The sequence below is a fragment of the Monodon monoceros genome, unplaced genomic scaffold, assembly GCF_005190385.1.
Source record: "Monodon monoceros isolate NGI ecotype Baffin Bay Population unplaced genomic scaffold, NGI_Narwhal_1 Super_Scaffold_7, whole genome shotgun sequence".
Taxonomy (NCBI): Eukaryota; Metazoa; Chordata; class Mammalia; order Artiodactyla; family Monodontidae; genus Monodon; species Monodon monoceros.
Window position 1 is genome coordinate 51,904,898 of NW_021703784.1, and position 25,120 is coordinate 51,930,017.

At 46.5% G+C, this 25,120-nt stretch overlaps 1 protein-coding gene across 1 annotated transcript in view; it reads left to right on the forward strand.

Moving 5' to 3' along the window:
• The window catches only part of TENM4 (teneurin transmembrane protein 4), a 740,944-nt gene that overhangs the window by 437,501 nt on the left and 278,323 nt on the right, over nt 1–25,120 (forward strand). Inside the window, exon 7 of the mRNA XM_029207627.1 lies at nt 8,332–8,541. Within this exon, the coding sequence (XP_029063460.1) occupies nt 8,332–8,541 (210 nt within the window). The remainder of the gene's footprint in view (nt 1–8,331; nt 8,542–25,120) is intronic.

A 25,120-nucleotide genomic window follows, 5' to 3' on the forward strand; every position in this document is an offset into this window, starting at 1 on the left:
CCTTGTGGGAAGACCAGAGAGACCTAAGTCACTCTTTATTTGGTGTTGATGTGGAAGGTACACGAGTCACTGGGCTTCCCCAGGTGGGCAGGTGAAAGCAGAGTTCCTTTCCTGGTGAATGCTTAAAAAAAAACAAAACCAAAAAAAAAAAAAAAAACCTGGCCCTGAGAAACCTGTGAGGAGGAGAGCTGGAGATCAAATGAGCTGAGCCTGAGAAATTTACTGTGTCCTGTTTTCCAGAGACTATTTTCCCAACATAAGTCACAGAGACAGATGGCCCCAGACCTGCTTCTGAAAATAACCACTGTCGAGGAGAGGAGAGTTGACTTAGTGGGAGCTGCCCTGCTTGGGGAGTAAGACCCACAAAGATTTAATGGGCTGGAAAAGAAGGCGACTTTGGACCCAGGAGGCTGTGCTTCTGCCAGGCTCATCCCATGAGGGACACAAAGCAGAAGCTGCTGTCTTTGCTTCTTTCTGTGTGTGTGTTTTCTTCTTTTTAAAATAACTTTAAAAAAAAATCTTATTATCACATTTGTTCCTTGAAAGAATTAGAAAATATAAAAAAATATAAAAAATGAATAAAATTTATTCATAATTCTACTGCCCTAAGGTAACAGGCATTAACATTTTTGTTAATTACACACACACACACACACACTCAAACAAATGTCACAGTTATTTTTTATACAGTTTTGCCCCATGCTTTTTTAATATCCTATTTCCCAGGTCCTTAAACATTCTTTACAAACATGGCTTATAATGTCTACATATTAACATTCTACTGATATGCCTTAATTTACATAATTAGTCACTTTTTAATATAAAGGATGTTTTTCCTCTTTAACATTTTTTTTAATTTTACTTTTGACTATTACAAACGATGTTGTGATGAATACCCTTATAAATAAATCTTCTGAAACGTCATAATTGTGTTCTAGGGTAAATTCCTAGAAGTGGAATTGCTCAATTAAAAGCTTTTCACATTTTAAAAATCAACTATATCAAATTATATTACCAATATCAGTGCATAGAATCTTGTTTGTATTTAAAACCAACATCTATTTTAGCACCTACTAGATGCCAGGTATTGTCACATTTATTATTTCATTTTCTCCTGAAGTTTTAAAAAATAATTTTTAAAAGTATAAAGATAACTATATATGCTCAATGTAGAGAATTTTGAAGACATATTTTAAAAATTAAAAATTGCCCATATCAGTGATAACCATCGTTAAAGATTTTTTTCAGCCAATCTTCTGTATAGGAATGCATTTATACAAATTCATTTAGTCTATAAATGTCTTACGAGCACTCACTATACCGAAAGGGCCTAACTTTTCATTATAAATGAAATCGTTTTTATCCTGCATTTTTTCCACAGTCTCCTTTAATCCTCAAAACAACCCCTTGAGGTATGTACTACTGTTACTCCTATCTTGTAGAATGTTGGACCACAAAAGAACCTTAGAGTATTCTGCTCCAACTCCCCAAATGGGAATGTGAGGGCCAGAGAGGCCAGAGGCCCTGCCCATGATGCCACAGCACACTGTTGACCTGCACCCAGATCTCTTGACCCCTAGTCTGTTGCAGCAGACTATAGCCTCTGATGTGGAACCGAATCTATACTGCCCTCAAATGGGGTGGCCATATAATTGTCCAAATCAGGACATCTTTAGAGTAAAGGCAGGGCACTATGATTAATCGTTGCAGGATAACAGATGTCAGTTGGGGCTCTCACTGGCAAAGCAGAACAAATGGTCCCTCTAGTGCTGTAGCTTCAGATTTTCAGCACTTTGAGATGCTTGCCACAGTGGATTTCAATCCATTTAAAATAACGGTGGGAACTGGTTCTGCAGACCTTTTCTAAGCTGAGACTCTGAGCCAGGCCAGGACACAGAGATGAGCAGCTGTGGTCCCTGTTGGGCAGGCTGGGTTGTTTCAGCTACAGGCGTGACCATCACTCACTGCCATCAAAAGCAGGACACGCTATCCCTGCAGTGGAGTCCCTGGTCCTCTAGCAGCCTCAGACCTTCATATCGGAAGGAGATCCAAGTTTCCCTTAATGCCCCATCCTCTGCTCAGAACTGAATAAGGTTTTCCTTATTCAGTGGAGCAACTGGCTGCCCTGTTAAGAGGCAATAGATATGAGGTTGGCTCATGAGGAGAGAGCGAATGCATTTGGTTTTAAGTGGGGGGGCTTGAGTATTTCTAGAAGGGAGACTGAAGAGGTGAAACACAGCCAGGCTTCACGGGAAGGATGAATCCATCAGCTCAGGGTTCCATTGAGATGAGCTACCTGTTTAGGTCTACAGGTTTTGTTTTGGTATTTTCTAGGTATCATTTACTAAGTAATTGCCGTTTACTGGGCACTATGCTAAGCATTTTATAACAAGCTTCTACAATGCGGGGCTGCTGGTTCGAAGGTTATTAGGAGGCTCTTCCCTTAACCCAGGGGCTCCCTGCAGCATACAGCTCGTGCTCTGGTTTCACAGCTAGGACTCACACTTCCCCACGGTGTGAGCAGGCCATGACTTTCCCCACTGGAGCCTAGATGGGGTCTCATGGAGATCAGTAAGGTTCCGTTTGGGTGTTTAGATGGATTTCTCAGGACTGCTGAGAAAAGTGTAAAAAAGTGCATTTTGTTAATGGTCTTCTTTTCTTTGACAGAGTAATAAACTCGTCCATCAGCTAGCCCTTCACACTTTAGTCTCATGGTGTATTCCAAAGACAACTCAGAATCCAGAATGCTAGAGGCTCTTCCTTGAGCACCAGCTTGCCCTGGTTATAGGTTACGTCTCAGACGCTAAGGAAAGCTACCATCAATGCACACAAAGGTGTGAGGGACTGAAATTGCTCTTTCTGTAGATCTCAGGACTCCCTTGTCATGTGCTCCTTTCATATATCCTGTCCATCTCCCTAACACTTTTCCTCTTATATGATGTCAGTAAGCGATGCATATTGATAAAGGTGTCATTGGCAGCCTTGCAGATCTGTCATTATTTATTCCCCAAAATCACCCTGTTCTTACTTTCAAAGACCTACAGCTGGAGGGATGGCAGAGGGAATCCATGTTGGTTGAGCCCTCACCTTGAGACTCCCAGGTTCCTTGCAAGCGTACTCTCAGCCTCCCCTCAAAAGCTCTTTACAGTGGCTTTTTTTTTTTTTTTTTCCGGTACGCAGGCCTCTCACTGTCGCGGCCTCTCTCGTTGCAGAGCACAGGCTCTGGACGCGCAGGCTCAGCGGCCATGGCTCATGGGCCCAGCCGCTCTGCGGCATGTGGGATCTTCCCGGACCGGGGCACGAACCCGTGTCCCCTGCATCGGCAGGCGGACTGTCAACCACTGTGCCACCAGGGAAGTCCCCAGGGCTGATAAATTTAATTCACACCCCTCAGTGGACACAGCACTGCAGTGCGGGTTCTCACCCAGGTCCTGTGACCACAGGCAAATGTAGGCCTCTACTTCTTGACCTCGGAAATGGGGATGGATTTTCCAGTGCATTGTTTTTTGTGAGGAAGAGATCTTGTAAAACACCTGGCCCCGTTCCTGGCCTCCAGAAGGGGTTCTGCAAATGTTTATTCCCCCAGCCCCACCCCTCGACCACAGGGGTGTCTGCACTCCCTCACTTTGTTTTTTTTTTTTCTTTCTCCACCCTTATCTACTATAAGCTCGAGCTAGGCTCAGAGAGACCTCCTCTCAGGAAACTTGCATGGCTCCCCTCTGCCCTTCACTGGCCGCCTTGGTTGTTGAGGTGAGACATTCCAGTCATCCCATCTCATTTTGACACAGTGGAAAATTCTACAATACCAAGTTCCCTTCAGCTGATGAACAGGATACATGGAAAGGCAACCCCAAACCCCAATTTCCTAATCCCATGGCATGGGGCATCCTTTTTTGCCTACAGGAACCTGCAACTGGGCCCCACCTGAAAAGCAAGCCCAGATCATGTGGACTTTGAACATCCTGGCTGAGCTGAGCCAATTAGAAAGGAGATCTGGGTGGCTGAGCAGGTGCCTTAAGTTTCAAGAGCAGATCCTTCTAAAGTACAGCTCTGGTCTTGTCATGTTCCTGCTTTAAAAACTTGCGTAACTCCCCAGTTATGGTCTGATTTCCTTTTCCTTGTGTTCAAGGCCTAAACCTGCTACTCAGAGACTCATTTCCCACTTCTCTCTTTACATAGACCTTTTGTGCTATAATCAAGGTCCTCCTCTTCCCTCCTACCTTCCTTCCATCCTTTCTTCATTTAACAAATATTTATAGTGCTTTCTATGTACCAGACACTGTGCTGGGCACTGGAGAATATGGTAATGGACAAGCCAATCAGGCTAGTGGGTGGCCACAGACAAGTATACACTGCAGTGTGGGCAGTGTCGCAACAGGGAAAGTACAGGGAGCTGCGGGAGCCCCCGGAGGGGTGCCAAACCCAAACTCAGGCTTGAGGCATCATGGAAGACTCCCTGGAGGTGATGATCATGAGGTTAAGCCCAGAGGCTGAGTGGGGGCTAGTGAGACACACAGAGTGGTAGTGATGAGGAAAGGGCAACAGGAAAGGAAACACTCAAAAGGGACAGCATGTGCAAAAGCTCAGAGGCAAAACTTTGTAGTTGTGCTCCAGGGGGTGCCATTCAGATAGATTCAATGCCAGTGGTGCCCTGAAGTTGTGCAAATCGGTGAACCTGAGCTGAAGAGAGAGCAGTGAGTGCGTGGAAATGAGGGCAGGCCAGCAAATTTCAGCACCCTCGGTGAGAAGTTAATAATGGTAACACATGAGACTTGAGAGGTAAAGTGATAGTGGGCAGGTTGCTTGAGACCAGGTGAAGGATGAGGGCCTGAGGCGGAGTATTCCTCTCTCTGCCATGGATGCTCAAGACCCCGTCTCTTCATCTCTTCCCACTGGAATCCTCTATGGCTCCAGAAAGCCTTCCTTGGTTCCTCCAATTGAAGTGAGGTCCCCACCTCCATCCTGTTCTGACAGGTCCCACCTCTGCCTTGCTTACAGCTGCATGTGACACTCTCCCTCCCCTTCCACCAGCTCCTTGGGGGCTGCGCCTCTCACAGTTTATATATCCCTCACCTTCTAGCCTGCTCGGTGGGTGTTTAGGAAATGTCTCTGGAATGAAACAGTGTTCACCATACTTCTACGGTTGCACACTGCTCTTAAAAGAAAAAATAAAGAAACGTAGGGCCCCTCACTTTATATATACATATTTATGCATACTAATATCTAAAGTTCATTAGGTGTTTACTGGCTGCCACACTGTTCTCAAGACTTTGCTTGTTTTAACTCCTTTAGTCATCAGAGCAACTCTGTAACGTAGGTATTCTTTTTTATTTTTTGATCTCCATTACATAGATGAGGAAATTGAGTCACAAAGGGTGAAGTAACTTGCCCAAGGTCACTACTACGGAACTAGCAAGTAGTGCAACTGGAATTCAAATGTAGGGTCTGGTTCCAGAGCCCATTCTTTTAATACAACCTGCCCTGCTTCTGTAGATGCCGAATTGATACAGCAGTGCATTTTATTACGTGTATTTTGAGCACAAATGCATTACATATATTATAAAACATATACAAAATAGATATTAGAAAAGGGTGACATAAAAGATAAATACTTCTAGAATTTTCTTGCACCCAGGAGATGGTTTTGTGCCCCCACTTGGGGACCACTTAAATTAAAAGATGCTGATGAATAAGAGGAAGGAAATTAACATGTGTCCAGTAGTTTCTGTACATCACAGAAACCTTGTGGGTCATTGTGCGCCTACCAAGGGTCTGGCACCTTGTTAGGTCCTTTGAATGTTAAGTTATGAATATTCAGAGCAACCCCAGAGGCCCAGGGTGAGGCCTGGAGACTGGATGGAAGGGAGAGGAAACAGGCGTGAGGAGTGGGAGGGACTGTGCTGTTCTTAGCCCAGGGTCTCTGAAGTTTGTGATGGAACAATTTACCTAGTTCGGGAACTATTTATTTCATAAAGCTTGACAGATCTACTCAGGAAGAGGCTGTAACAAGTACCCTGGAACAACATATCATGTTTCTTAACCTTTGTGTGAAATTCTAACAGCTCAGCATCGTATGGTGCTGTTTATTTCAAGCTCATCAGAAGCCCTGACTGGGGATTAGAAGGTGTCTTTGGTTAATAAAAGATGAGGAGACGAATGTATATTGCTTAATAAATGCAGCCTGGCGGACAAAAATCTTTCCAATACTGGGACTGTAGAGGAAGGGAAATCTTAAATGGGGTTCTTCGTGGGGTGCTTTCATTCAATTTAATAAACATTTGGTAAGCACTGACCCTGGGATTCTGCTTCTTCAAGCATACTGTGTGCTGGTGTAGTATAGTATCTTTAGTCCTTATAATAACTTTATAAAAGGGGAGGAGTTCCCAACTGATAAATCAGGAACTGGAAGAAATCTACCCAAGATCATACAGCCAATAGGAGGCTATGGTGTGATGCAAACCCCAATTCTGTTGAACTCCAAAGCCCACTCCAAGAATGTACTGTATCCCAAGAATGTGCCATATGCTCTTATACAGGAGAGAACGACAGATAACTACAAATGCAGCAGGGCAAATATGATAACAGAACTAAAAAAAGGTTAGTTCAGAGAAAGGAATGATCATCCCTATAGTGCTGTGTGGTAAGTGGTGTCAGGGAAGGTCTCCCTAGGGTGAACTGGAAACACTGGTTGGGAAGATTTTAAGATAAATCATAGCCCAGATTTTTAGGTAAACCAAAACGCGGATGGAAAAGCTACCCCGAGATTGTACCGTGATTGTGGATCCCTGCTGCCTCACTTGCTCTTACTGAATTTCTAATATGAACCAACCAAATGGCATACACAGCAACTCTATAAAATGTTGTCACACGTGGTTGGGCTCAAGGGTTGACATGAGAGTCACGGAACCTGCAAAATCCTGCAAGATATGGTGACTGAACTGAGTGAGCTTCTCTTGGTAGACAGACCACAAAAAGCTTCTTTGTTTTGTTTTGCTTTTTTTCAACAATCAGCAGCTCTATTTGCCACCTGCCCCATAGAGCTCTACCAAATCTTATGATGACATGTCTGGGCTGCCTTATGTTTCCTAAGTTTCAGCCTCTGAAAAACTGGATGGATCTGATTATGTTTTAAACCTTCTATCAGTCAAGGTGGGAAAAAAGACATAGCCCTTGCTATCAAGTGGATGCGTTGTCTTGTACTGTATACTTTTATGTGTCTGTGCTTGTGTTCCCTCTCTTGTAGATGATGTACTGCACATGCCTAAAGCCCAGACACAGATAGGACCGCAAATTGTTGCCCCCAAAGGTCTTGTCCCTGGCCAGCCATCACCTCCTCCTTTTGAAGAGTTGGGAGTGTGCTCACAAAACTATAGAAAGCTGGGATTTTTAGAATCATGGAACCCTGACATGTTAGAAACTTGCAGTCAAACATCCTAACTTAGTGCATCTTGGAATTCACAGTGTTAGTGTCCTAAATACGGTACAGTTTTTTCATCTGAGACTATTAGAACTTAAGAATCCTAGTCTGCTGAGACTCCTAAGAATCCCAGTCTGTTAGGCACCTAGAATTTATCTCTTCAGCATATATTTATATAGTGCCTACTATGTGCCAGGTACTATGCTAGATTCTGGGGATACATACAGAAGTGAAAAAGACTGCTAGATTTCTTGCTCTCTTAAGAAGTTTGCAGAGAATGTCAGGACTTAAAAATCTTAAAATGTCAGATTCTTAGAAAAGTAAAAGATTAGTGTGTTGAAATCCTGGAATGCCAGCGGTGGAGGGGGCTCTGGATCATTCTCTCCAGCTCCCTCTACCTTTTATGAGGCCCAGAGCCTGTTCCAGGCATGTTGGATTAAAATCTCACCAATAAGAACATTATTTCAGTTCGGTGACATCACAGAATGGCCAGCTTGCAGGGGCTCAGCGATCACCCAGTGCGGCTGCTCATTTTACCAGCAAGGCCACTGAAGCTCAGAGGCGGGCAGCTGTTTGATAGATGACACAGACCCACCAGGACTAGACCCCAGATTTTCAGACCTCTCTCAGAGAACAGGCAAAGCAGGAAGGGCTTCCCAAGGGTTTTCGAGGGACGCCTTCTTTGCAAGCATGCAGACTTCTGCACGAGGCCAGCTCTTCAGAAGGTGTTTGCACCAACTTTAAGGAGGCATCAGGCCCGCCCCCGGGCCACGTGTGCAGTAGATCGGCCTGTGTTGGGAACCCCCTCCCCTGTTGATGCGTGTTTTATTTTGCTCCCTCCCCCTCCCCGTGTGCCTCAAAACCAATTTTCATTATTTTTTTTTTCTGTCTGTGTTTGTGTTTGTGGTTCGCAGGTGCTCCCTTGCATTGTTCATCCGCTTCATCAACCCCTATTGAGCAGTCCCCCTCCCCGCCCCCTTCCCCTCCGGCCAATGAGAGCCAGAGGCGGTTGCTAGGCAACGGTGTGGCCCAGCCAACCCCGGACTCAGACTCTGAGGAAGAGTTTGTCCCTAATTCATTCTTAGTTAAAAGTGGCTCCGCCAGCCTGGGGGTCGCGGCAAACGGTAAGTCCCTCTCTCTTTCTAACTTCTGTGGGTTTGGTTTTTCCTTTCGTTGGCGATGCTGATTAATCGGTCTGCTTGGGCTGCTTGCAGGGGCGGAAGGGCCTGGCGCATGGGGGCACTCAGGGTTCTCGGGGACCTGGGGGGCTCGGTGGGCTCGGGAAGCCCCGCTACTGCCTGGTTGCGCCGCTGGGGTGTGCGGGGGGTGGAGGGCTCCTGTTCCCACCCCCGTGACAGACGTCTGGCAGACATAGCTGCAGGGGTAGAGAAGCACAGGCAGACACAAGGAGACAGAAAGTTCAGGTAGAGTCTGAGTAGGACAAAGGTACTGAGACAAAGATAGACACCGGAAAAGAAAAGAATGGTTACAATGAACATAGCACCGACTGACTACTTACTATGTGCCAGGGACTGTGCCAGCCACTGTCACGTGTTGCTTTATTGGATCTTCCTCGGAACCCTGCCTAAGAGACCAGTATGATAGTTTTCCCACTGACCATGAGAAAGCTGAGAGAAAGGCTCCTGGCTCTGGAGGTTCTTGGACTTTCACACTGCCCAGAGACGGGGCCCCTGGAGACCCAGGCAGCTGCAGAGCTGAATGCTGACTGCAGAAAGAGCCACTGGGCTTAAGCATGGATCTGCCCATAATCACACACCTCTTCTAAGCTCTGCCCCCCTGACTCTCTTAAGGAGAAGAGGTGTGTGTGTTGGGGGGCGGGGGGCGGTACGATGCAATAGCTCCAAACTCCAGGCTGACCAGGAGCCAGCAGACACAGGTTTTAGCCCCCGGTCAGGTGCTGTGTGACCTGGGCCAAGGTGCTTACCGTCTCTGTGTCTAGCAGTGGCCAGTCCACTTCTTTGCAAGAATTCAAAGCCTGGAGGAGATTCAAGCCTACAAGGGGGGTGGGGTGATATATGTGATGTAACTTGGAATCTCCCTAGTGGCCCATGATTTCCTGATTATCGAAGAAGAGGAAAGGAAGTGAGACTTTCCTCACTTAATATTGTAGGTTGCGTGTTGATTTTGCAAACATTTATTAATAAGTGCCTGTGTGGCACTAAATTTCAGGCCAAGTTCTGGAGAAGGAGGCAGAGATTCAGAGAGATATGAGGTAGGATCCACGGGCTCTGCAGTCAGACATCTTTGCATTAAATATAAGCTTTATTGCTGTGGGACTTTGGATAGGGCACATTGCCTCTAAGCTTGCTTCCTTAAGCAAGTATAACATGGGCAGTATGATACCCAGCTCATGATGAAGGCTCATCACAGGGCCTGGGATAGAGAAGGAGTTTAGTAAAGGTTAGTCATGGTCACAGTCACCACCCACCTCCCTCCAGGGAATTTATAGACAGCCTCTATGTGAAAGCTCCCACCATCCTGCTTGACACTTAATAATGCTCAGAGAATGTCAGACTTCTTTTCTCTTGGGATCATTACAGCCCAAGGTGATAAGGGAGATAGGAACCTGGTGTGGAGGGGACTGAGGAGAAGAGCCTCCAAGGCGCCTGAGGAAATCAGGAAATGCTTCCTGGAGGAGGCATTCACTGGATCTGAAAGAATTAGTAGGGTGTGCCAGGTAGAGATAACCAAGGGCTTTAATAACCCAGGACATTCTGGGCAGAGAGAAAACATGGACAGAGGACCCAAGGTGGGGAGCTGGTGGGATCCTGTCCCCAGCTCTTTTACACCTAGGAACCTGGACAGTAAATAGGCATTAACCTTGGAAGGGTGTGGAAGGCCACATGGTAAGTGACCTGAGCTCCTCTGGGTACTGAGCTGAGGCCCTCCAGGCATCACCCCATCCCCCATGACAAAGAAAGGTGTTTTATCCCCAGCTCCCTCCCCTAATCAGGAACTCTCCCAGCCTCTGTCCTCTTTGAAACTCAGGGAGGAGGTCTTTGGCCTTGATGATTCTCTTCTTTTTTATTTTATTTATTTATTTATTTTAATTAATTAATTTATTTTTGGCTGTGTTGGGTCTTCGTTGCTGCACGCGGGCTTTCTCTGGTTGCAGCAAGCAGGGGCTACCCTGTTGCGGTGCGCGGGCTTCTCATTGCCGTGGTTTCTCTCGTTGCGGAACACAGGCTTTAGGCACGCAGGCTTCAGTAGGTGTGGCACGTGGGCTCAGTAGTTGTGGCTCGTGGGCTCTAGAGCACAGGCTTAGTAGTTGTGGCGCATGGGCTTAGTTGCTCCACGGCATGTGGCATCTTCCTGGCCCAGGGATCGAACCCATGTCCCCTGCATTGGCAGGCAGATTCTCAACCACTGCGCCACCAGGGAAGTCCCTATTTTTTTTTAATTAATTTGTATTGGAGTATAGTTGCTTTACAATGTTGTGTTAGTTTCTGATATACAGCAAAGTGAATCAGTTATACATATACATATATCCCCTCTTTTTTTTGGATTTCCCTCCCATTTAGGTCACCACAGAGCATTGAGTAGAGTTCCCTGTACTATACAGTATGTTCTTATTAGTTATCTATTTTATACATAGTATCAATAGTGTATATGTGTCAATCCCAATCTCCTAATTCCTCCCACCGCCTCCCCCCACTTTCCCCCTTGGTATCCATACATTTGTTCTCTACATCTGTGTCTCTCTTCTGACAGGATCTTTTTTTTTTGTAATATTTACTTATTTTATTTATTTATTTATTTGGTTGTGCCAAGTCTTAGTTGCGGCAGGCGGGCTCCTTAGTTGCAGCAAGCGGGCTCCTTAGTTGCAGCTTGCCGGCTCCTTAGTTGTGGCATGCGAACTCTTAGTTGTGGAATGCATGTGGGATCTAGTTCCCTGACCAGGGATCGAACCCGGGCCCCCTGCATTGGGAGCGCAGAGGCTTAACCACTGCACCACCAGGGAAGTCTCTCTGACAGGATCTTGAGCCCTGCATTATCTGTGACCAGAAACCAAACCATCCTCCAGGGCCTTCTTCCTCTGTGCTCCTGAGCGTGGCATTGTCCTTTTTGGTGGGTCAGTGTCATTGCTCCTCTAGAGCTTTTAGCTGCCCATGTTTTAAAGCATGCAGAGAAATAGGAACCTGGAATGGGTTCCAGGCCCAGCTCTGTAGCTCACTGGCTGTTTGTCCTTGGCCAATCACTGTCCCTCTTCAGGCCTCAGTTTCCCCATCTTGCCAATGGTGGAGCAATTTCTAAGGTACTCTGATTTTCCTAGTGCTGTGTGATGCTGACAGGTGTGTCAGCCAGTAACCTTCTTAAGATTTACTTGGGAAAAAAATATATATATATGGTGATATTCTTTGTTCATTTCTAAGTAAATAAGCCTTGTAGGTAGAAGAGAAGGCAGGAGATTAAAGTCCTTAATCTCTCCCTTTGCTAATTAACTGAATAAGAGCAATCACGTTGTTGCAAGTTCTGCAGCAAATTGATGGCATTACTGCGCTATTGATGTGCAGGGAAGATGGGGGGACTTTGGCCTATAGCTGTCTGCTCAGCTACACTCCTCTGTACCCCTGCTCCCCAGGGGACCTAGAGGCACTTCAGAGTCCTTCCCTGGAGCCTTGCTCTGAGTGTGTCACTCTAAAGGTTGGTAATAAATGTGTCCCACGCCTGAAGGGAGAGTCTGGGTCCTTAGTGATCCGCTGCTCTGGGTTTGGTGGGTCATGAGAGAGCCAGTGAGTGTCACCCCACAGGTAGACTCTGCCTGCCACCTTCCTGTCCCCGGAAACCCCAAACTGAGTGGTCTCCGGTGAGCCAAAGGGCCTGCTGGTGTTGGCGTGGACCCAGCCCTAGCAAGTGAGGGTGGGTGGGCCCTGCTGCATAGTGTGCCCCATAAGTGCTTGTTAAGGTTCGTGTGATTTTTTTTCATGGAAGAATGTGAAATTATTTTAATGGGATTACCTCTATTGTTTCTGTCAATTATAAAAGTAACAATGCTTGCTAACATTCAGATAATGCAGAAAGGCAGCAAGTGACGTTCTCTTGTAATCCCTCCTCCCAGAGATTAGCCACTTTTAACAGCTTGGTGCATGGCCTTGCAGATGCCTTTTATGCAGCGATAATTAATGAGTGGGAATGAAGGGGTGAGCAAGCAGTACAAACTGTGCAAGGACCACAGTGCGGCCAAGAGAGCAGAGCCACAGTCAATGCTTCCGAAATTGGGTCTCAAGAGGTGCGAGCCTGGACACAGGACCCAACCTCTCAGAGCCTCATCTCCTCCGCAGGTGAAATGGGAAAAACCTCCCGAGGTCGGGAACGCTATGGAGTTCAACAGGGTAAAGGATGCGAGGTCCCTGTCTCCCTTCCCTGTCTCCACCCCTCCATTCCCTTCCACCACTTGAAGACTTTAAAGACCACCCTAAATGGGTTAATTGCTCTGGCTCCTTTAGAGGCCTGCTTCCCCAGAGACTTCTTTCAGAAGGTATTTTAAATGACAAAGGCAGCCCAACGGGCGCCTAAAGGGTGAAAATAAAGTTTCCTTTGGCGAGAGCTGACTCAGCACCCTCCTCTGAGGGCTGACCCTTTGGGAAGCAGCCTTCCGGGAGCTGGGCTGCACGCTCCAGTGGCTCCCAGAGGCCCTCTGCCTCCAGCTGTGTCTGCTCCTGCCGGGGCTGCGATCCCCGGCCCGTGGTGCCCAGAACCGCCCTGCGAAAATCCCATGTAAAGAGCACGGAGGCCGCGTGGGGCATCACAGAAAAGAGAACAGGGGAAGCAGCTCCTTCTGTCTTCAAAATCCTAATCCGCCCCGAGGATAACCATCTAGAAATCACTGATCGATATAAAGAAAGATTTCCCTAAAATAGCAACTTGTCATAGCCGAGAAGCTAAGGAAGTGGTTCGGATTAAGTAGACCTTGGTCCCTACTGCCACAGAAACTTTTCAGAATAAATATTAAATGTGCCGTGAATTGTTGTCATTCTAAAGTCTTAAGTAAAAGGGCTTTAAAACCTTGGTGGTTAATATTTAAGAGGGTCGGGGAATAAATAGCTCAGAGAAAGCTGTCTGCTTCTAAAAGCCGAGGTGAGGTAGGAGCACGTGGGAGAATTTACATGTAAGGAGCACCTTCCACGTAGAAGTCTTTTCTTTGCGTGCGTTATCTTTTTTTGAGCTTCCGTTTGTCTCTGTTCAGGAAACCGAGGCCCAGGCAGAGACTCACACTCAAGCCTACCTGATTCTAGAGCCCCACCCAAATTTCTTGTTTTGTTTTCTTTTCAATACCAGATCCTGTTATTTCTGTCTTCTTAGTAGGAAGCTGGAGAAGATAAGGGGAAGTCCACCAAAGAAAAGCTGATTTTTAAAAAAAATTACTAGTTGTTGGATTCCTGGTACTCACCTCACAAGCCCTGATGAAGCCCCTATTATGTGAGAGGCGTTTAATCTCATTAAATCATGAGATCGCAGGGAATCTCACTGAATCTTCATTTCTGTCCTGTGTCATAGCCATTTTTAGTCTCATTGAGGCAATAGCAGGCCAGAGAGATTAAGTGACTTCCCCGAAATCACACAGCTTCTGAGTCATAGAACCAGATTGGAATCCCAAGTCTGTTTGAAGCCATTGAGTGAAATCTCTCAGTTGTGTTTTGGTGAGCATGTGGGAGTTTTCAGATATGAGTCAGGCCAATGGCTTAGGCACTACGTTGCGGTGCTGCGTCATGAGAGCCAAGCCCTGGATGCTAGGCCGTCCGTGGCTTTTTCTCCCTTTTCCCCCTATTCCGGGCCCTTCTGCCTCACCTTGCAGATCTCTCAGGCTGGTGACCCTGGTCAACATCACTGCTGTTCAGCAGTTTCAGGGACTTTCTCAGGTCTTAAGCAGCTGGGATTATTTTGTTTTGACTTCCAGTCCAGTGGAGGAGTGTTTATTTTTCTTTCTGAATGGGAAACACTGCTATGTATGCGAGCTCCTTCCAAAAGTGTTTTCTTAAAACAAAACAAAACAAAAAATTCAACTTAATTTGGAACCTATCCAGATTCCCGAGGGAGTCTGCCAGGGTCCTTTGAAGTCAGTTTGTGAAATCAGAAGGCAAAATTGTGCCTGTTTCCCACTGTCCAGAAGTATCCAGTGAGGCTTTTGTCTCCTTTCTCTGTGAATTTCACGGAACCTGTGTTAGTTGTTCCATGCCAACCACAGTGCTTGGGTCTGTATGTTGCCCAAGTCCCAAGGGACAAGGACATAGGGGCATGTGAAGTTTTCAGGCATTTTTTGTTCACTGCTCTTCGCAACTCTCTTGCATCTAAAGACCCTTGTTGGTAAATAAATCCCTATACCAGCTATGTCGAGAAGTTAAGTACCTAAACTCCTAGGAGCAAGACAAATTGATTTCTTCCTTCTTTCCTGCCTTCATTCACAATGACATTTGAAATGTTTGCAGATGTTTTCCTAACAGATGAGGGGTGAAGGGGACTCTAAGCAGAAAGATCCTATAAAATAGGTATTTAATCTATAGGGTCAAGAATCCCTTAAATGAAGCCCTTGGAGTCAGATGCATTTTAGAATTCAGAAATTTTTAGATTTAAGGAATAAAATACAGTACACATACTGTGTCTTTCCTAGCATTCCCAGAGTGCTGGGATGGCCCACAGTAATCAAATACATTGATATTTCTGCAGTCAAACATATGAACAGTTACACTGGTGAGATTAAAAAAAAAAAAAAAAAAGACTCTGAGATACATGTCAGTTCAGGTCAGGTTTTGCAACCAGAACAGTTTTGATAAAACTTTCAGTCTTAGGACTTCCCTGGTGGCCCAGTGGTTAAGACTTCACCTTCCAATGCAGGGGGTGCAGGTTCCATCCCTGGTTGGAGAGCGAAGATCCCCCATGACTCACAGCCAAAAAACCAAGACATAAAACAGAAGCAATATTGTAACATTCAATAATGACTTAAAAAAAAAACTTTCAGTCTTAATTAAGAAAGAAAAAAACCTTTCAGTCTTAGAGCTTTGAGATTTTTGGAATGGTGGCTAATGGATGGTGATCCTGAATCGTGCCTTTTCTTAAATGGGCAGGGTTGGAGGATGTCCCATGACTCAGAAAGGTTTATTAACAGAATAGCCAGAGAGATAACTAGAAAGCTTGGTAACTAGAAGGCATGATACAGGTGCACGTTGCTGACCGGGAAGCTCCATGTTTATCTGTAATGACTGCTTGGAAAAGCCAAGCCCCTCTGGTATAGACATGGGGGCTCAGGAGGCCAGCGCCAGCAGGCTGGCTGACTCTCAGGTCTGGGAGTTCAGAAGGAGAGAGGCTGACTGCTCAATTCTCCAAAGCCTAGAACTCGGCAACTTAAGGAACCTTTCCTGACAGCCCTTTGGTTGTATGGACCTCCCCTTTCTTTGATGCCCTGCTGTCTTCTTTACAGATACCTTCCTAACAGTCTGGGAACCTGAATGTCCCCATATCTGATTTCCAACTTAGACTACAAATTCCTTGAGGGAGGCCTCGTCCGAGGCTGTATCTTCACAGCTGAGCACACCTGTAGGTGCTAAAATCAAAAATGAAAAAAAGTTGATTTTCTCTCTTCCTCTTTTTCACCAGCCCACCCCCAGCACACACACACACACACGCACACACACACCCGTGCACACACACACACCCGCGCGCACACACCCCCGCACACACACGCGCACACACGCACACAGCACACACGCGCACACACGCGCACACACACACCCATCTCCCTAGGAATAGTACAGTGAGCCACATGCATGATATAACTAGAAATCCGCAGAGATGAAGTGATTTGCCCCAGTGCAGAGTCAAGATTCGACGTATGGCCCCACACTCCAGGGCCCTTTCCACCTTACCAGGTACCTCCCTCCACTGGGAAAGCTCTCACCTGCAGCCTCCCGCCAGGGGCCGGCAGTTATGCCCCGCTAAGTGGGAGCAGTGGGGACAACCACACAGGGGTCACTTCTGTTTTTGAACAGTTCACCAAGCCCTTTTTCATATGTTACCTCAGGCAAACTCTGATGACTCTAATTTAATTGCCGCATTGGTTTTCTAGGAGGTAAGGCTTCTTCCTGACCCTGCAAAATAAACAGGTCACGTTTTGAATTAATGTAACCGAACGTCCTGGGAAAACCAGGGCCCTCTAATTAGTCACTCACGTGACATGATTACAGCTCCTTTTCCACTAATTTCCCCCATTGCCATTGCATTAAAAGGTACAATAATAACATTTTTGGTGTCTGGCTTGATTGGATCTAGTAATTCCTAGACCACCCCTCGAGGAAGGCACATCAGCTGTGTGTCCGGGCTTTCTCCATCTGGAAGCTAAGCCTGGTTTGTGTCCCTGTGGACATGTCAGTGGCCTGCTCCCAGGGGCCCTTGTGGACACCAGACCACATCTTCAAGCATCTCCTGACACTTCGGGGCACAGACTGTTGAAGAGGCGCCTGGAAGGAGGCTAAGGAGAGCTTGGGAGATGAGTGTACCTCATGTTTCCATAAGCCTTGCATTCACCTCCACCATCTCCTTGGATCCACAGCACAGTGCTGTGAGGTTGGCCGAATGTAGAGAACCGGGTAGGAGAGAGGGAAGCAACTGGGCAGAGAGCTGCCCCTTTGGCTACCAGCTTCTTTGGGCCAGTTTTAGATTTGCTCACAGTTGGTGATCCAACCTGCAAGGGCCACTGCCATCCACATAAGCTGAGTTTTCCAGTTATAAGCCTCCCCTGGAGAAGCCTCTCCATCATCCCTCGTGAGCCATCCTGGAGACCTGCTTGGGAGGAAGCGCATGCCAGAGAGCAGCAGACCTGTCTTCTGAGCCCAGCTCTGCCTCTGACCTGCAGTGTGACCTCCAGAGCCTTGTCCTCTGGTTCCTTGGCTCTCTAGTCCGGGCAGTGGGAGGACTTGATCAGATCAACATTTCCCAAGCTTGTTCCTTTGTGTGTCACTGTCAGAGTCTGCACTATAGCAGTGTGCCCACCTCCGTGCCCCTTCCTTTCCTTTCCTTTAAACTACCTCCTTTTCCGAACTTTTTTTTTTTAACCTAAGTGAATTTAGTTATTTTAAAAGGAGATTGTATATTACTGTGGCAGTTCACTTGCCATAAATAGAAGGTAGCTGTAAAAATAAATACAGTGAAAGCTGGAGATTAGGCCTGCTCTAGGATGCGGAGATTTGCTTCTGTTTGTTAAACAGGGACACGGGCAAGTGTTAGGTATTAAAAACACACAAGTACCAAACTGAGATTACCTCCTTGACATCACCAAAAAGGTTGAAAGAGGATGGAGGCTATCCTGCTCGTGATTCAGTGTGATTTAATGTCTGCTCGCGCTGTACACCGCCTAAAACCATGCCCATGGGATGCATGGCTCCATGGCTTTTTCCAGAACTCTGTCTAGGCTTTTAATGCTACACCCCACGGCCTGCTCACCTTGAAAATAAACATCTCTTGCTGCTCCCAGAACCTCCCCTCCTTCCCTTTCCTGAATGTGGTCTTTTCTGAGCGATCTGTTCCCACCCTCCCCTTGGCAGCCTCCTGCCCTCTGCCCCTGTCATCAGGTCTGAGCTGGGTGCTTTGAGCTCAGCTGGATCCTGCATTACTGGTTAATAGCTCCCAGTTTGCCCCAGGAAACCATGTGGCTTCCTCTTCTCCCTCCCCTTCCTCTCCTTTCTCCCCTCCTCCCTCTCCTTCTGAACTGCCATTATTTATAAAGGTGTCTGAGATTAAACAACTAAAAAAAATTCCCTCTGCTTTAAATGACCTAAAAGGACCGAAGCTAGAAGGAAAACAGAAACAGCACAATATGGAGCCATGGGAAGGAAAGATAGGTTACAGAGGTCTACAGATCCTTGCTGTGCTGTGTGGCCTTGGGAAACTTGCTTAACCTCTCTGGGTCTCAGTTTCCTCTGTCAAATGGATGTTGGTTTTAATAGTACTTCACAAAATTGTTGTGTCTATGAGAAACTATGGGCAAGGCTTCTAGCATGGTGATTGCTACGTAATAGGTGCTCAATGAATGTTAGTTTCCTTATTCCCTTTCTAGAACCCAAAAGTTTTGGCCAGATATCTCTGGACGGAAGGCAGATTCCTACGCTCCCACCCCTCCAGGCTTGGAGGAGGTGTAGCAATTAATAGGTCTTTCCCGAGTCCTAAGCTTTAATCCCCTTCCTCCTCCTGGGTGATTTCCAGAGATTTAGGGTGGGAGAGTGAGCCCAAGGCAGCAGCTAAACAAACATAGCATGGGGTCTTAGAAACAGAACCTCCGCCTTCCTTGCAGAGCTCCCTGTGCTGCTGGCCATTCCCCATAGTTCCAGGATTGTGTGTGATATTCGGTACCAGATAAAACACTGTGATGTCTTTTCCTTCTGGTCAGCTGGCCTCCCCCGCAGAGTTGAAAAGAGAGGAAAATGATTGGTAATTCATTTACGCTTCACTCCCTCTCTGGGAAGCTGCTGCACGGGCTAACAATAATACATATCCCTGTACTTCCAGAAACCTCTTTTTAGCTGCCACAGCAGAGGCTCTGGGGGAATATACACTTGTTATGAACCAAGTTCCCCTCCCCGTTAGCTGCGTGACCTCACCTCTCTCACCCAGTTGCCCATCTGTAAAGTGGGCATACAAGTAGCAGTCTGGGAGTTGTTTCAACAGTGAGATGGGATAACATCTAAGACACTGAGATTACAGGGGGTGCTGAGTGTTGACTGGTCTCCCCTTCTAATCTTGGGCAAAGAATGGAGTTCTTAGTCAGTGAGGAGATTATCTGATCAAAATTGAAGTTGTGATCACTTACCTGCTATCCTCTGAGAATAAGCAAAAATGGAAGTTGAGATAATACTGAATTTGCTAGCTTTGCAAAATTCTGCTCCCCTTAGCCAAAATGTTTACTACTATGTCTTCTCTCCCCTGGACCACTGCCGTAGCATCCTCACTGGCCTCCCTCCCTCCCATCTCTTCCTTTAATCCATCTTCACACTGTCCCATGGTGATCCTTTCAAAGCCCAGACCCCTACCATAGAGCCCTTGCAGGGACCCTCTACTTGTTTCCCACCACTGGTGGTTCAGGACCTATCTCCTCAGCTTGGTGGCCAAGGCTCTTCTTCACAGAGGCCCTCCCACTCTCTCAAGCTGCTTACTTCCATGGTCCCACTAGGGAGCTGTGGCCACAGCAAACTAACATGGTTCTTCAGGGGACAGAGGACATTCCTGGTACCCAGAACAGGGCTTCTGATGAATAGCTGACTATCTTGGGAGCAAAGGCTTCGGCACACAACTCATTAATTTAGAGGGAGAACTGGTGAAGATCTTTCTGATTTGGAATGATGTGGGAAGAAATGAAGCTTGTTCACCCTTCAGAACCAATTCAATTCAGCAAAGTATTATTAAAGACTTACTGTGTGCCAGGTCCCATGGAGAAGAGAAAGCATCCGCTCACCCGCTGGCTGTTGAGGAGAGAGATACACACCTAAGCAGCTCTGCCCTAAAGCAGGCATCAGTGAGGGGAGCAAGGTAGGGGAGTGTGCCAGGGTGTGTGGGGCTACAGAGGTTTAGAGCAAACTGGGAGGCTCAGGGGATCCTCCTGGAGAAAGAGGGTAACTCCCAAGGAGCTCTGCCCAGAAGTGAGCTTTAGTTTTATGGATCTGTAAGGCTGCTATGGACTGGATTGTGTCCCACACCCCAAATTCATAGGTTGAAGCCCTAACCCACCATGTGACTGCACTGGAGAAAGGTCCTGTAAGGAGGTGATTAAGGTTATATGAGTTCTTAAGGGTAGAGCCCTGATCTGAAGGAACTGGTGTCCTTATAAAAGAGGAAGAGACACCAGAGCTCGCTCACTCTCTCCTCCTCAAACATTCATTCATTCATTCATTCAGCAGACTTTTCCAGGGGTCCTGTACTGAGGAGGTCTGATCAGACACCATCTGTTTCCTCCGTGTGTAGACATGTGGGAGGGGAGCACGGGGGTCCTCTGCAGGGGGCAATGGTGGAAGGCAAGTCTGGCTTCCTCTCTATGGAGAAAGAGCTAGTGTGGCAGGGCCCGTCTCCCCCCTCCCCCCCTCCCCACCGCCAGGGAGCAGCCTCCTTAGAAGACTCGATTTTCCTGGGGTTTGAGGTGGGGATGGAGTGAGTGGCGTGGACTGAAGGCAGGTGTGCTGCTCTGTACACGTCTAATTTCAGGCCCATCGAGAGGGAGTGATGGTGGCAGGTGCAGCCTCGGGAACCAGAAAGGGCCTGACACACCTTTGGACTGTGTAACAGAAGAGGAGATCCCATTGCTGTGCACCTGCAGGGCACCAGGTGCTAAGATAGGCGTTTAGCCCCCTGCTGAATCTGTATGGCTGGTGGGCTCTGAAGCGTGCAGGTTTGAATTTTGGCTCTGCCGCTGCTAGCCGAGACCCGTAGTAAATGATTTAACCTCTGAGTTTCCATTTGTCCTCACGTGTAAAATAGGGACCATAATAGTATCTACGTGGTGTTGTTAGAATTCAATATGAAATAATGTATGTGCAGTACTTAGCAAAGTACTTGGTTATTATAAAGTCTTAAATGGAAAAAAAAAAAGTAGAAATGGAAACTGCTATTACTGTTATCATTGTTGTTCTGGTTGTTATTTTACGGCACACAGCCTCAGAAAGGTACAGGAACCTGCCCAAGGCCACACATCCCAGGTGTGCCGGGCTCCACCCAGCCTCTTTTCTTCCCACTGGGCTGCCCTCCCTCATCTGACAGCCGTCACCCCCCTTTCTTGACAACCCTCTGGAAGCCGAAGGTCTCAGGGAGCCTCCCCAACAGATGAGAGATTTCTTTCGCCCTCACCTCGCCCCCGTACTGAGGAGGAGAGCCCCCCCAGAATGGAAACCGCTGGGTTGCACTCTGGCTCTTAACTCTTTCAAGATACCCCTGTTTGGGCCCCTGCGTGGGTGACAAGATGATGCATGAGGTCTGGCTAAGCAGCTTATTTGTCTGAGCTGGTGATGGCCTTTGTCCCAAGTTGGGTTAATGGTAAGGAGCAGTGTCTCTTTAAAGCCTGGACAATGGACAGGCTTCTCAGTTCACAGAACCACTCAGCAAATGGCCCGAGTCCCTCAGAGCTCAGGAGGCCTCTGCCCCTTCTGCTATCTGCTAACCCTGCTCTTCATCTTGTGATGGGCCGCCCTCACCTAGCAAGGAGGAGCACGCAGAATAATGGGGGTGAAAGACTCAAAGAGCATTCTAGGGACAAAGGACTCCAGAGGAGGAAGCTGAGATGGGGAGGGTACAAAGGATCATTTCTGACTTCCCACTCGCTCGGCCTGTGCTTTCCTAGCTCTGCGCCCCCAGGTGCATCAGGCCCAGTGACCTGACCGATTCTCCCAGCAGCCCCTTTCACCAATGAAACCTAACGCTGCGGATTACAGCTCAGGCGTCTTAGGCTGGCAGTCAGGACCTCCGAGAATCTATCCCTTTCCCTCCTTCTTGACCCTCTCTGACCCTCCCCCAACCCCCCACTCCAGTGAGGTCCGTCAGGCAGCCTTCACCACCTGCTTCAGCTGAAGCAGCTTCCTTCTGTCAGATGCCTGCATTTGCTTCTGAGTAAGATCCTCTTTAAAGAACACTTCTAATATGAAACCTGTTTTTTCAAAGTATGAAAACCACTGATTTAAATCAACCCTTTCCTTGTGTGAAGGGTGGCAGAGCTAGATTTGAAGCCAGGCCTTCTGAATCCCAGTCCTGACTTTTTCTTAGCGTATGGACTCATTGATTCATTCTACACAGATTTCTTTTTTTTTTTTTTTTTTTTTTTCTTTACATCTTTATTGGAGTTTAATTGCTTTACAATTGTGTGTTAGTTTCTGCTTTATAACAAAGCCAATCAGTTATACATATACATATGTTCCCATATCCCCTCCGTCTTGCGTCTCCCTCCCTCCCACCCTCCCTATGCCACCCCTCCAGGTGGTCACAAAGCACCGAGCTGATCTCCCTGTGTTACGCGGCTGCTTCCCACTAGCTATCTATTTTACATTTGGTAGTGTATATATGTCCATGCCACTCTCTCACTTTGTCACAGATTACCCTTCCCCCTCCCCATATCCTCAAGTGCATTCTCTAGTAGGTCTGTGTCTTTATTCCTGTCTTGCTCCTAGGTTCTTCATGACATTTTTTTTTCCTTAGATTCCATATATATGTGTTAGCATACGGTATTTGTTTTTCTTTTTCTGACTTACTTCACTCTGTATGACAGACTCTAGGTCCATCCATACCTCACTGCAAATAACTCAATTTCATTTCTTTTTATGGCTGAGTAATATTCCATTGTATATATGTGCCACATCTTCTTTATCCATTCATCTGATGATGGACACTTAGGTTGCTTCCATGTCCTGGCTATTGTAAATAGAGCTGCAATGAACATTTTGGTACATGACTCTTTTTGAATTATGGTTTTCTCAGGGTATATGCCCAGTAGTGGGATTGCTGGGTCATATGGTAGTTCTATATGTAGTTTTTTAAGGAACCTCCATACTGTTCTCCATAGTGGCTGTACCAATTCACATTCCTACCAGCAGTGCAAGAGTGTTCCCTTTTCTCCACACCCTCTCCTGCATTTATTGTTTCTAGATTTTTTGATGATAGCCATTCTGACTGGTGTGAGGTGACACCTCATTGTAGTTTTGATTTACATTTCTCTAATGATTAGTGATGTTGAGCATCCTTTCATGTGTTTGTTGGCAGTCTGTGTATCTTCTTTGGAGAAACGTCTATTTAGGTCTTCTGCCCATTTTTGGATTGGGTTGTTTGTTTTTTTTTTGTTATTGAGCTGCATGAGCTGCTTGTACACAGATTTCTTAAGCACCTACTATGTGCCAAGCATTGAGGTAGGCCTTGGAGTAAGACGTAAGACAAAGGTCACGCCCTCACAGAGGAACCCAAGCACTAACGTCGGTTCCTGCTGTGAGGGTTCAAGAATATACACTACCAAACGTAAGGTAGATAGCTAGTGGGAAGCAGCCGCATAGCACAGGGAGATCAGCTCGGTGCTTTGTGACCACCTAGAGGGGTGGGATAGGGAGGGTGGGAGGGAGGGAGACGCAAGAGGGAAGAGATATGGGAACATATGTATATGTATAACTGATTCACTTTGTTATAAAGCAGAAACTAACACACAATTGTAAAGCAATTATACCCCAATAAAGATGTTAAAAAAAAAAAAAAAGAATGCAAACGTGAGACGTGCCCGCTGACTTTGGCATGTAGATGGCTCCTGGTGACCTTGGTGAGGGCATTTTCAGGGTGTGGAGGCTAAAGCCAGAGGAGGATAGATGGGAGGTGAGAGGGCAGAAACAGTTCAGTTAACTGATTCTAACAGATTAGACTTTGTGTCACACATTGCTTACATGTTACAAAAGAAAAAGGTTCCTTTACAGTGGGGAGATCAGGAATCGTCACCTGAACAAGAGACCAAACTTCGTGGTTATTATCATAAAGTAATAAGAAGTCCGTTCCATCATGCGTGAGATGTACTTGCCTAAAATGTTTAACCTGAGTCTAATTATGAGAAAGCAACACATCCAGAATATAGGACAGTCTGTGGGGCAGCTGGCCTGGACTTTCAAAAAAGGTTAATATCTTGGGGGAAAAAAAAGGAAATAGAACAGTTGGGGTAGGTGGGAGGCTCCGCTAGATTAAAAGAGGCTAAAAAAAAGGTAACAGCCAAATGCAACACTTGAATCTTGATTGGATCCTAAGTTCTTTTTAAGGCTTTAAAAAAGGCATTTGGGGAAGAATTAGGGAATTTTTAAAATATGGCATGTATGTGTGCTAGGTGATATTATGGTATATAATTGTTCATTTTTCTCAGCTGTGATCATGATATTGTGGTTATATGGGAGAATATCCTTATTCCTAGGAGACGCACGCTGATGGAAAGTGTCTTGATGTCTGCAACTTTCAAATGGTCAGAAAAAATTTTTTATATATATAGTGAGAGATAAAGCCACATGGCCACATATTAACAATTGGCAGATTTAGGTGAAGAGTATATGGGTATTTTTATAGTGTCATTTCGACTTTTCTGTAGGGTTTAAAGTTATCAAAACAAAAAGTGGAGGAGATTTAACTTGGGTTGGGGAGAGATTAGACGATAGCAACTGAGTTTTTGGAAAGGATTCTTGGGATGGGTGACTTGTCGGCACTCTTTGTAGCAAGATTCCTTACCCCCTTTGGGAACTCAGAATACAGAAACCCTCTGAACCTTTACAGAAAATTGATAGTTTAGCAGTTGTGATAAAACAGGCCCTTCCTGGGCGTGGAGGGGACTTGCGCGAGGCGCTGGAGCCAGTGATGGGAACCACATTGGCCGGAGTGCGCGCAGCCGCGCCCCAGGACCGGCCCTTCTGTGCTGAGGCAGGACAACTGGAAGGAATTATGTGCCTTCATACTTGTTAAACTGCCTTGGCACTAGACGTGATCCTCGTAACCTGAGCTTTACGATGGCACCGCCATAGTTGAAGTTGGGCCAGCCTTGCCCCTGCACCCTCTCTGTCGGAGGTTTATAGCTGAAGCACAAAAGAGTTCAACGTGAGCTGCAACATGAAACACTCCTCCAGGTTGTAAAGGCAGACTTTTCTGTTTAAAGTTTTCTGGGGAGGCAGCGCTTAGGAATGAAACCTTTTCCATCTCCTTTTGCTTTTCCAG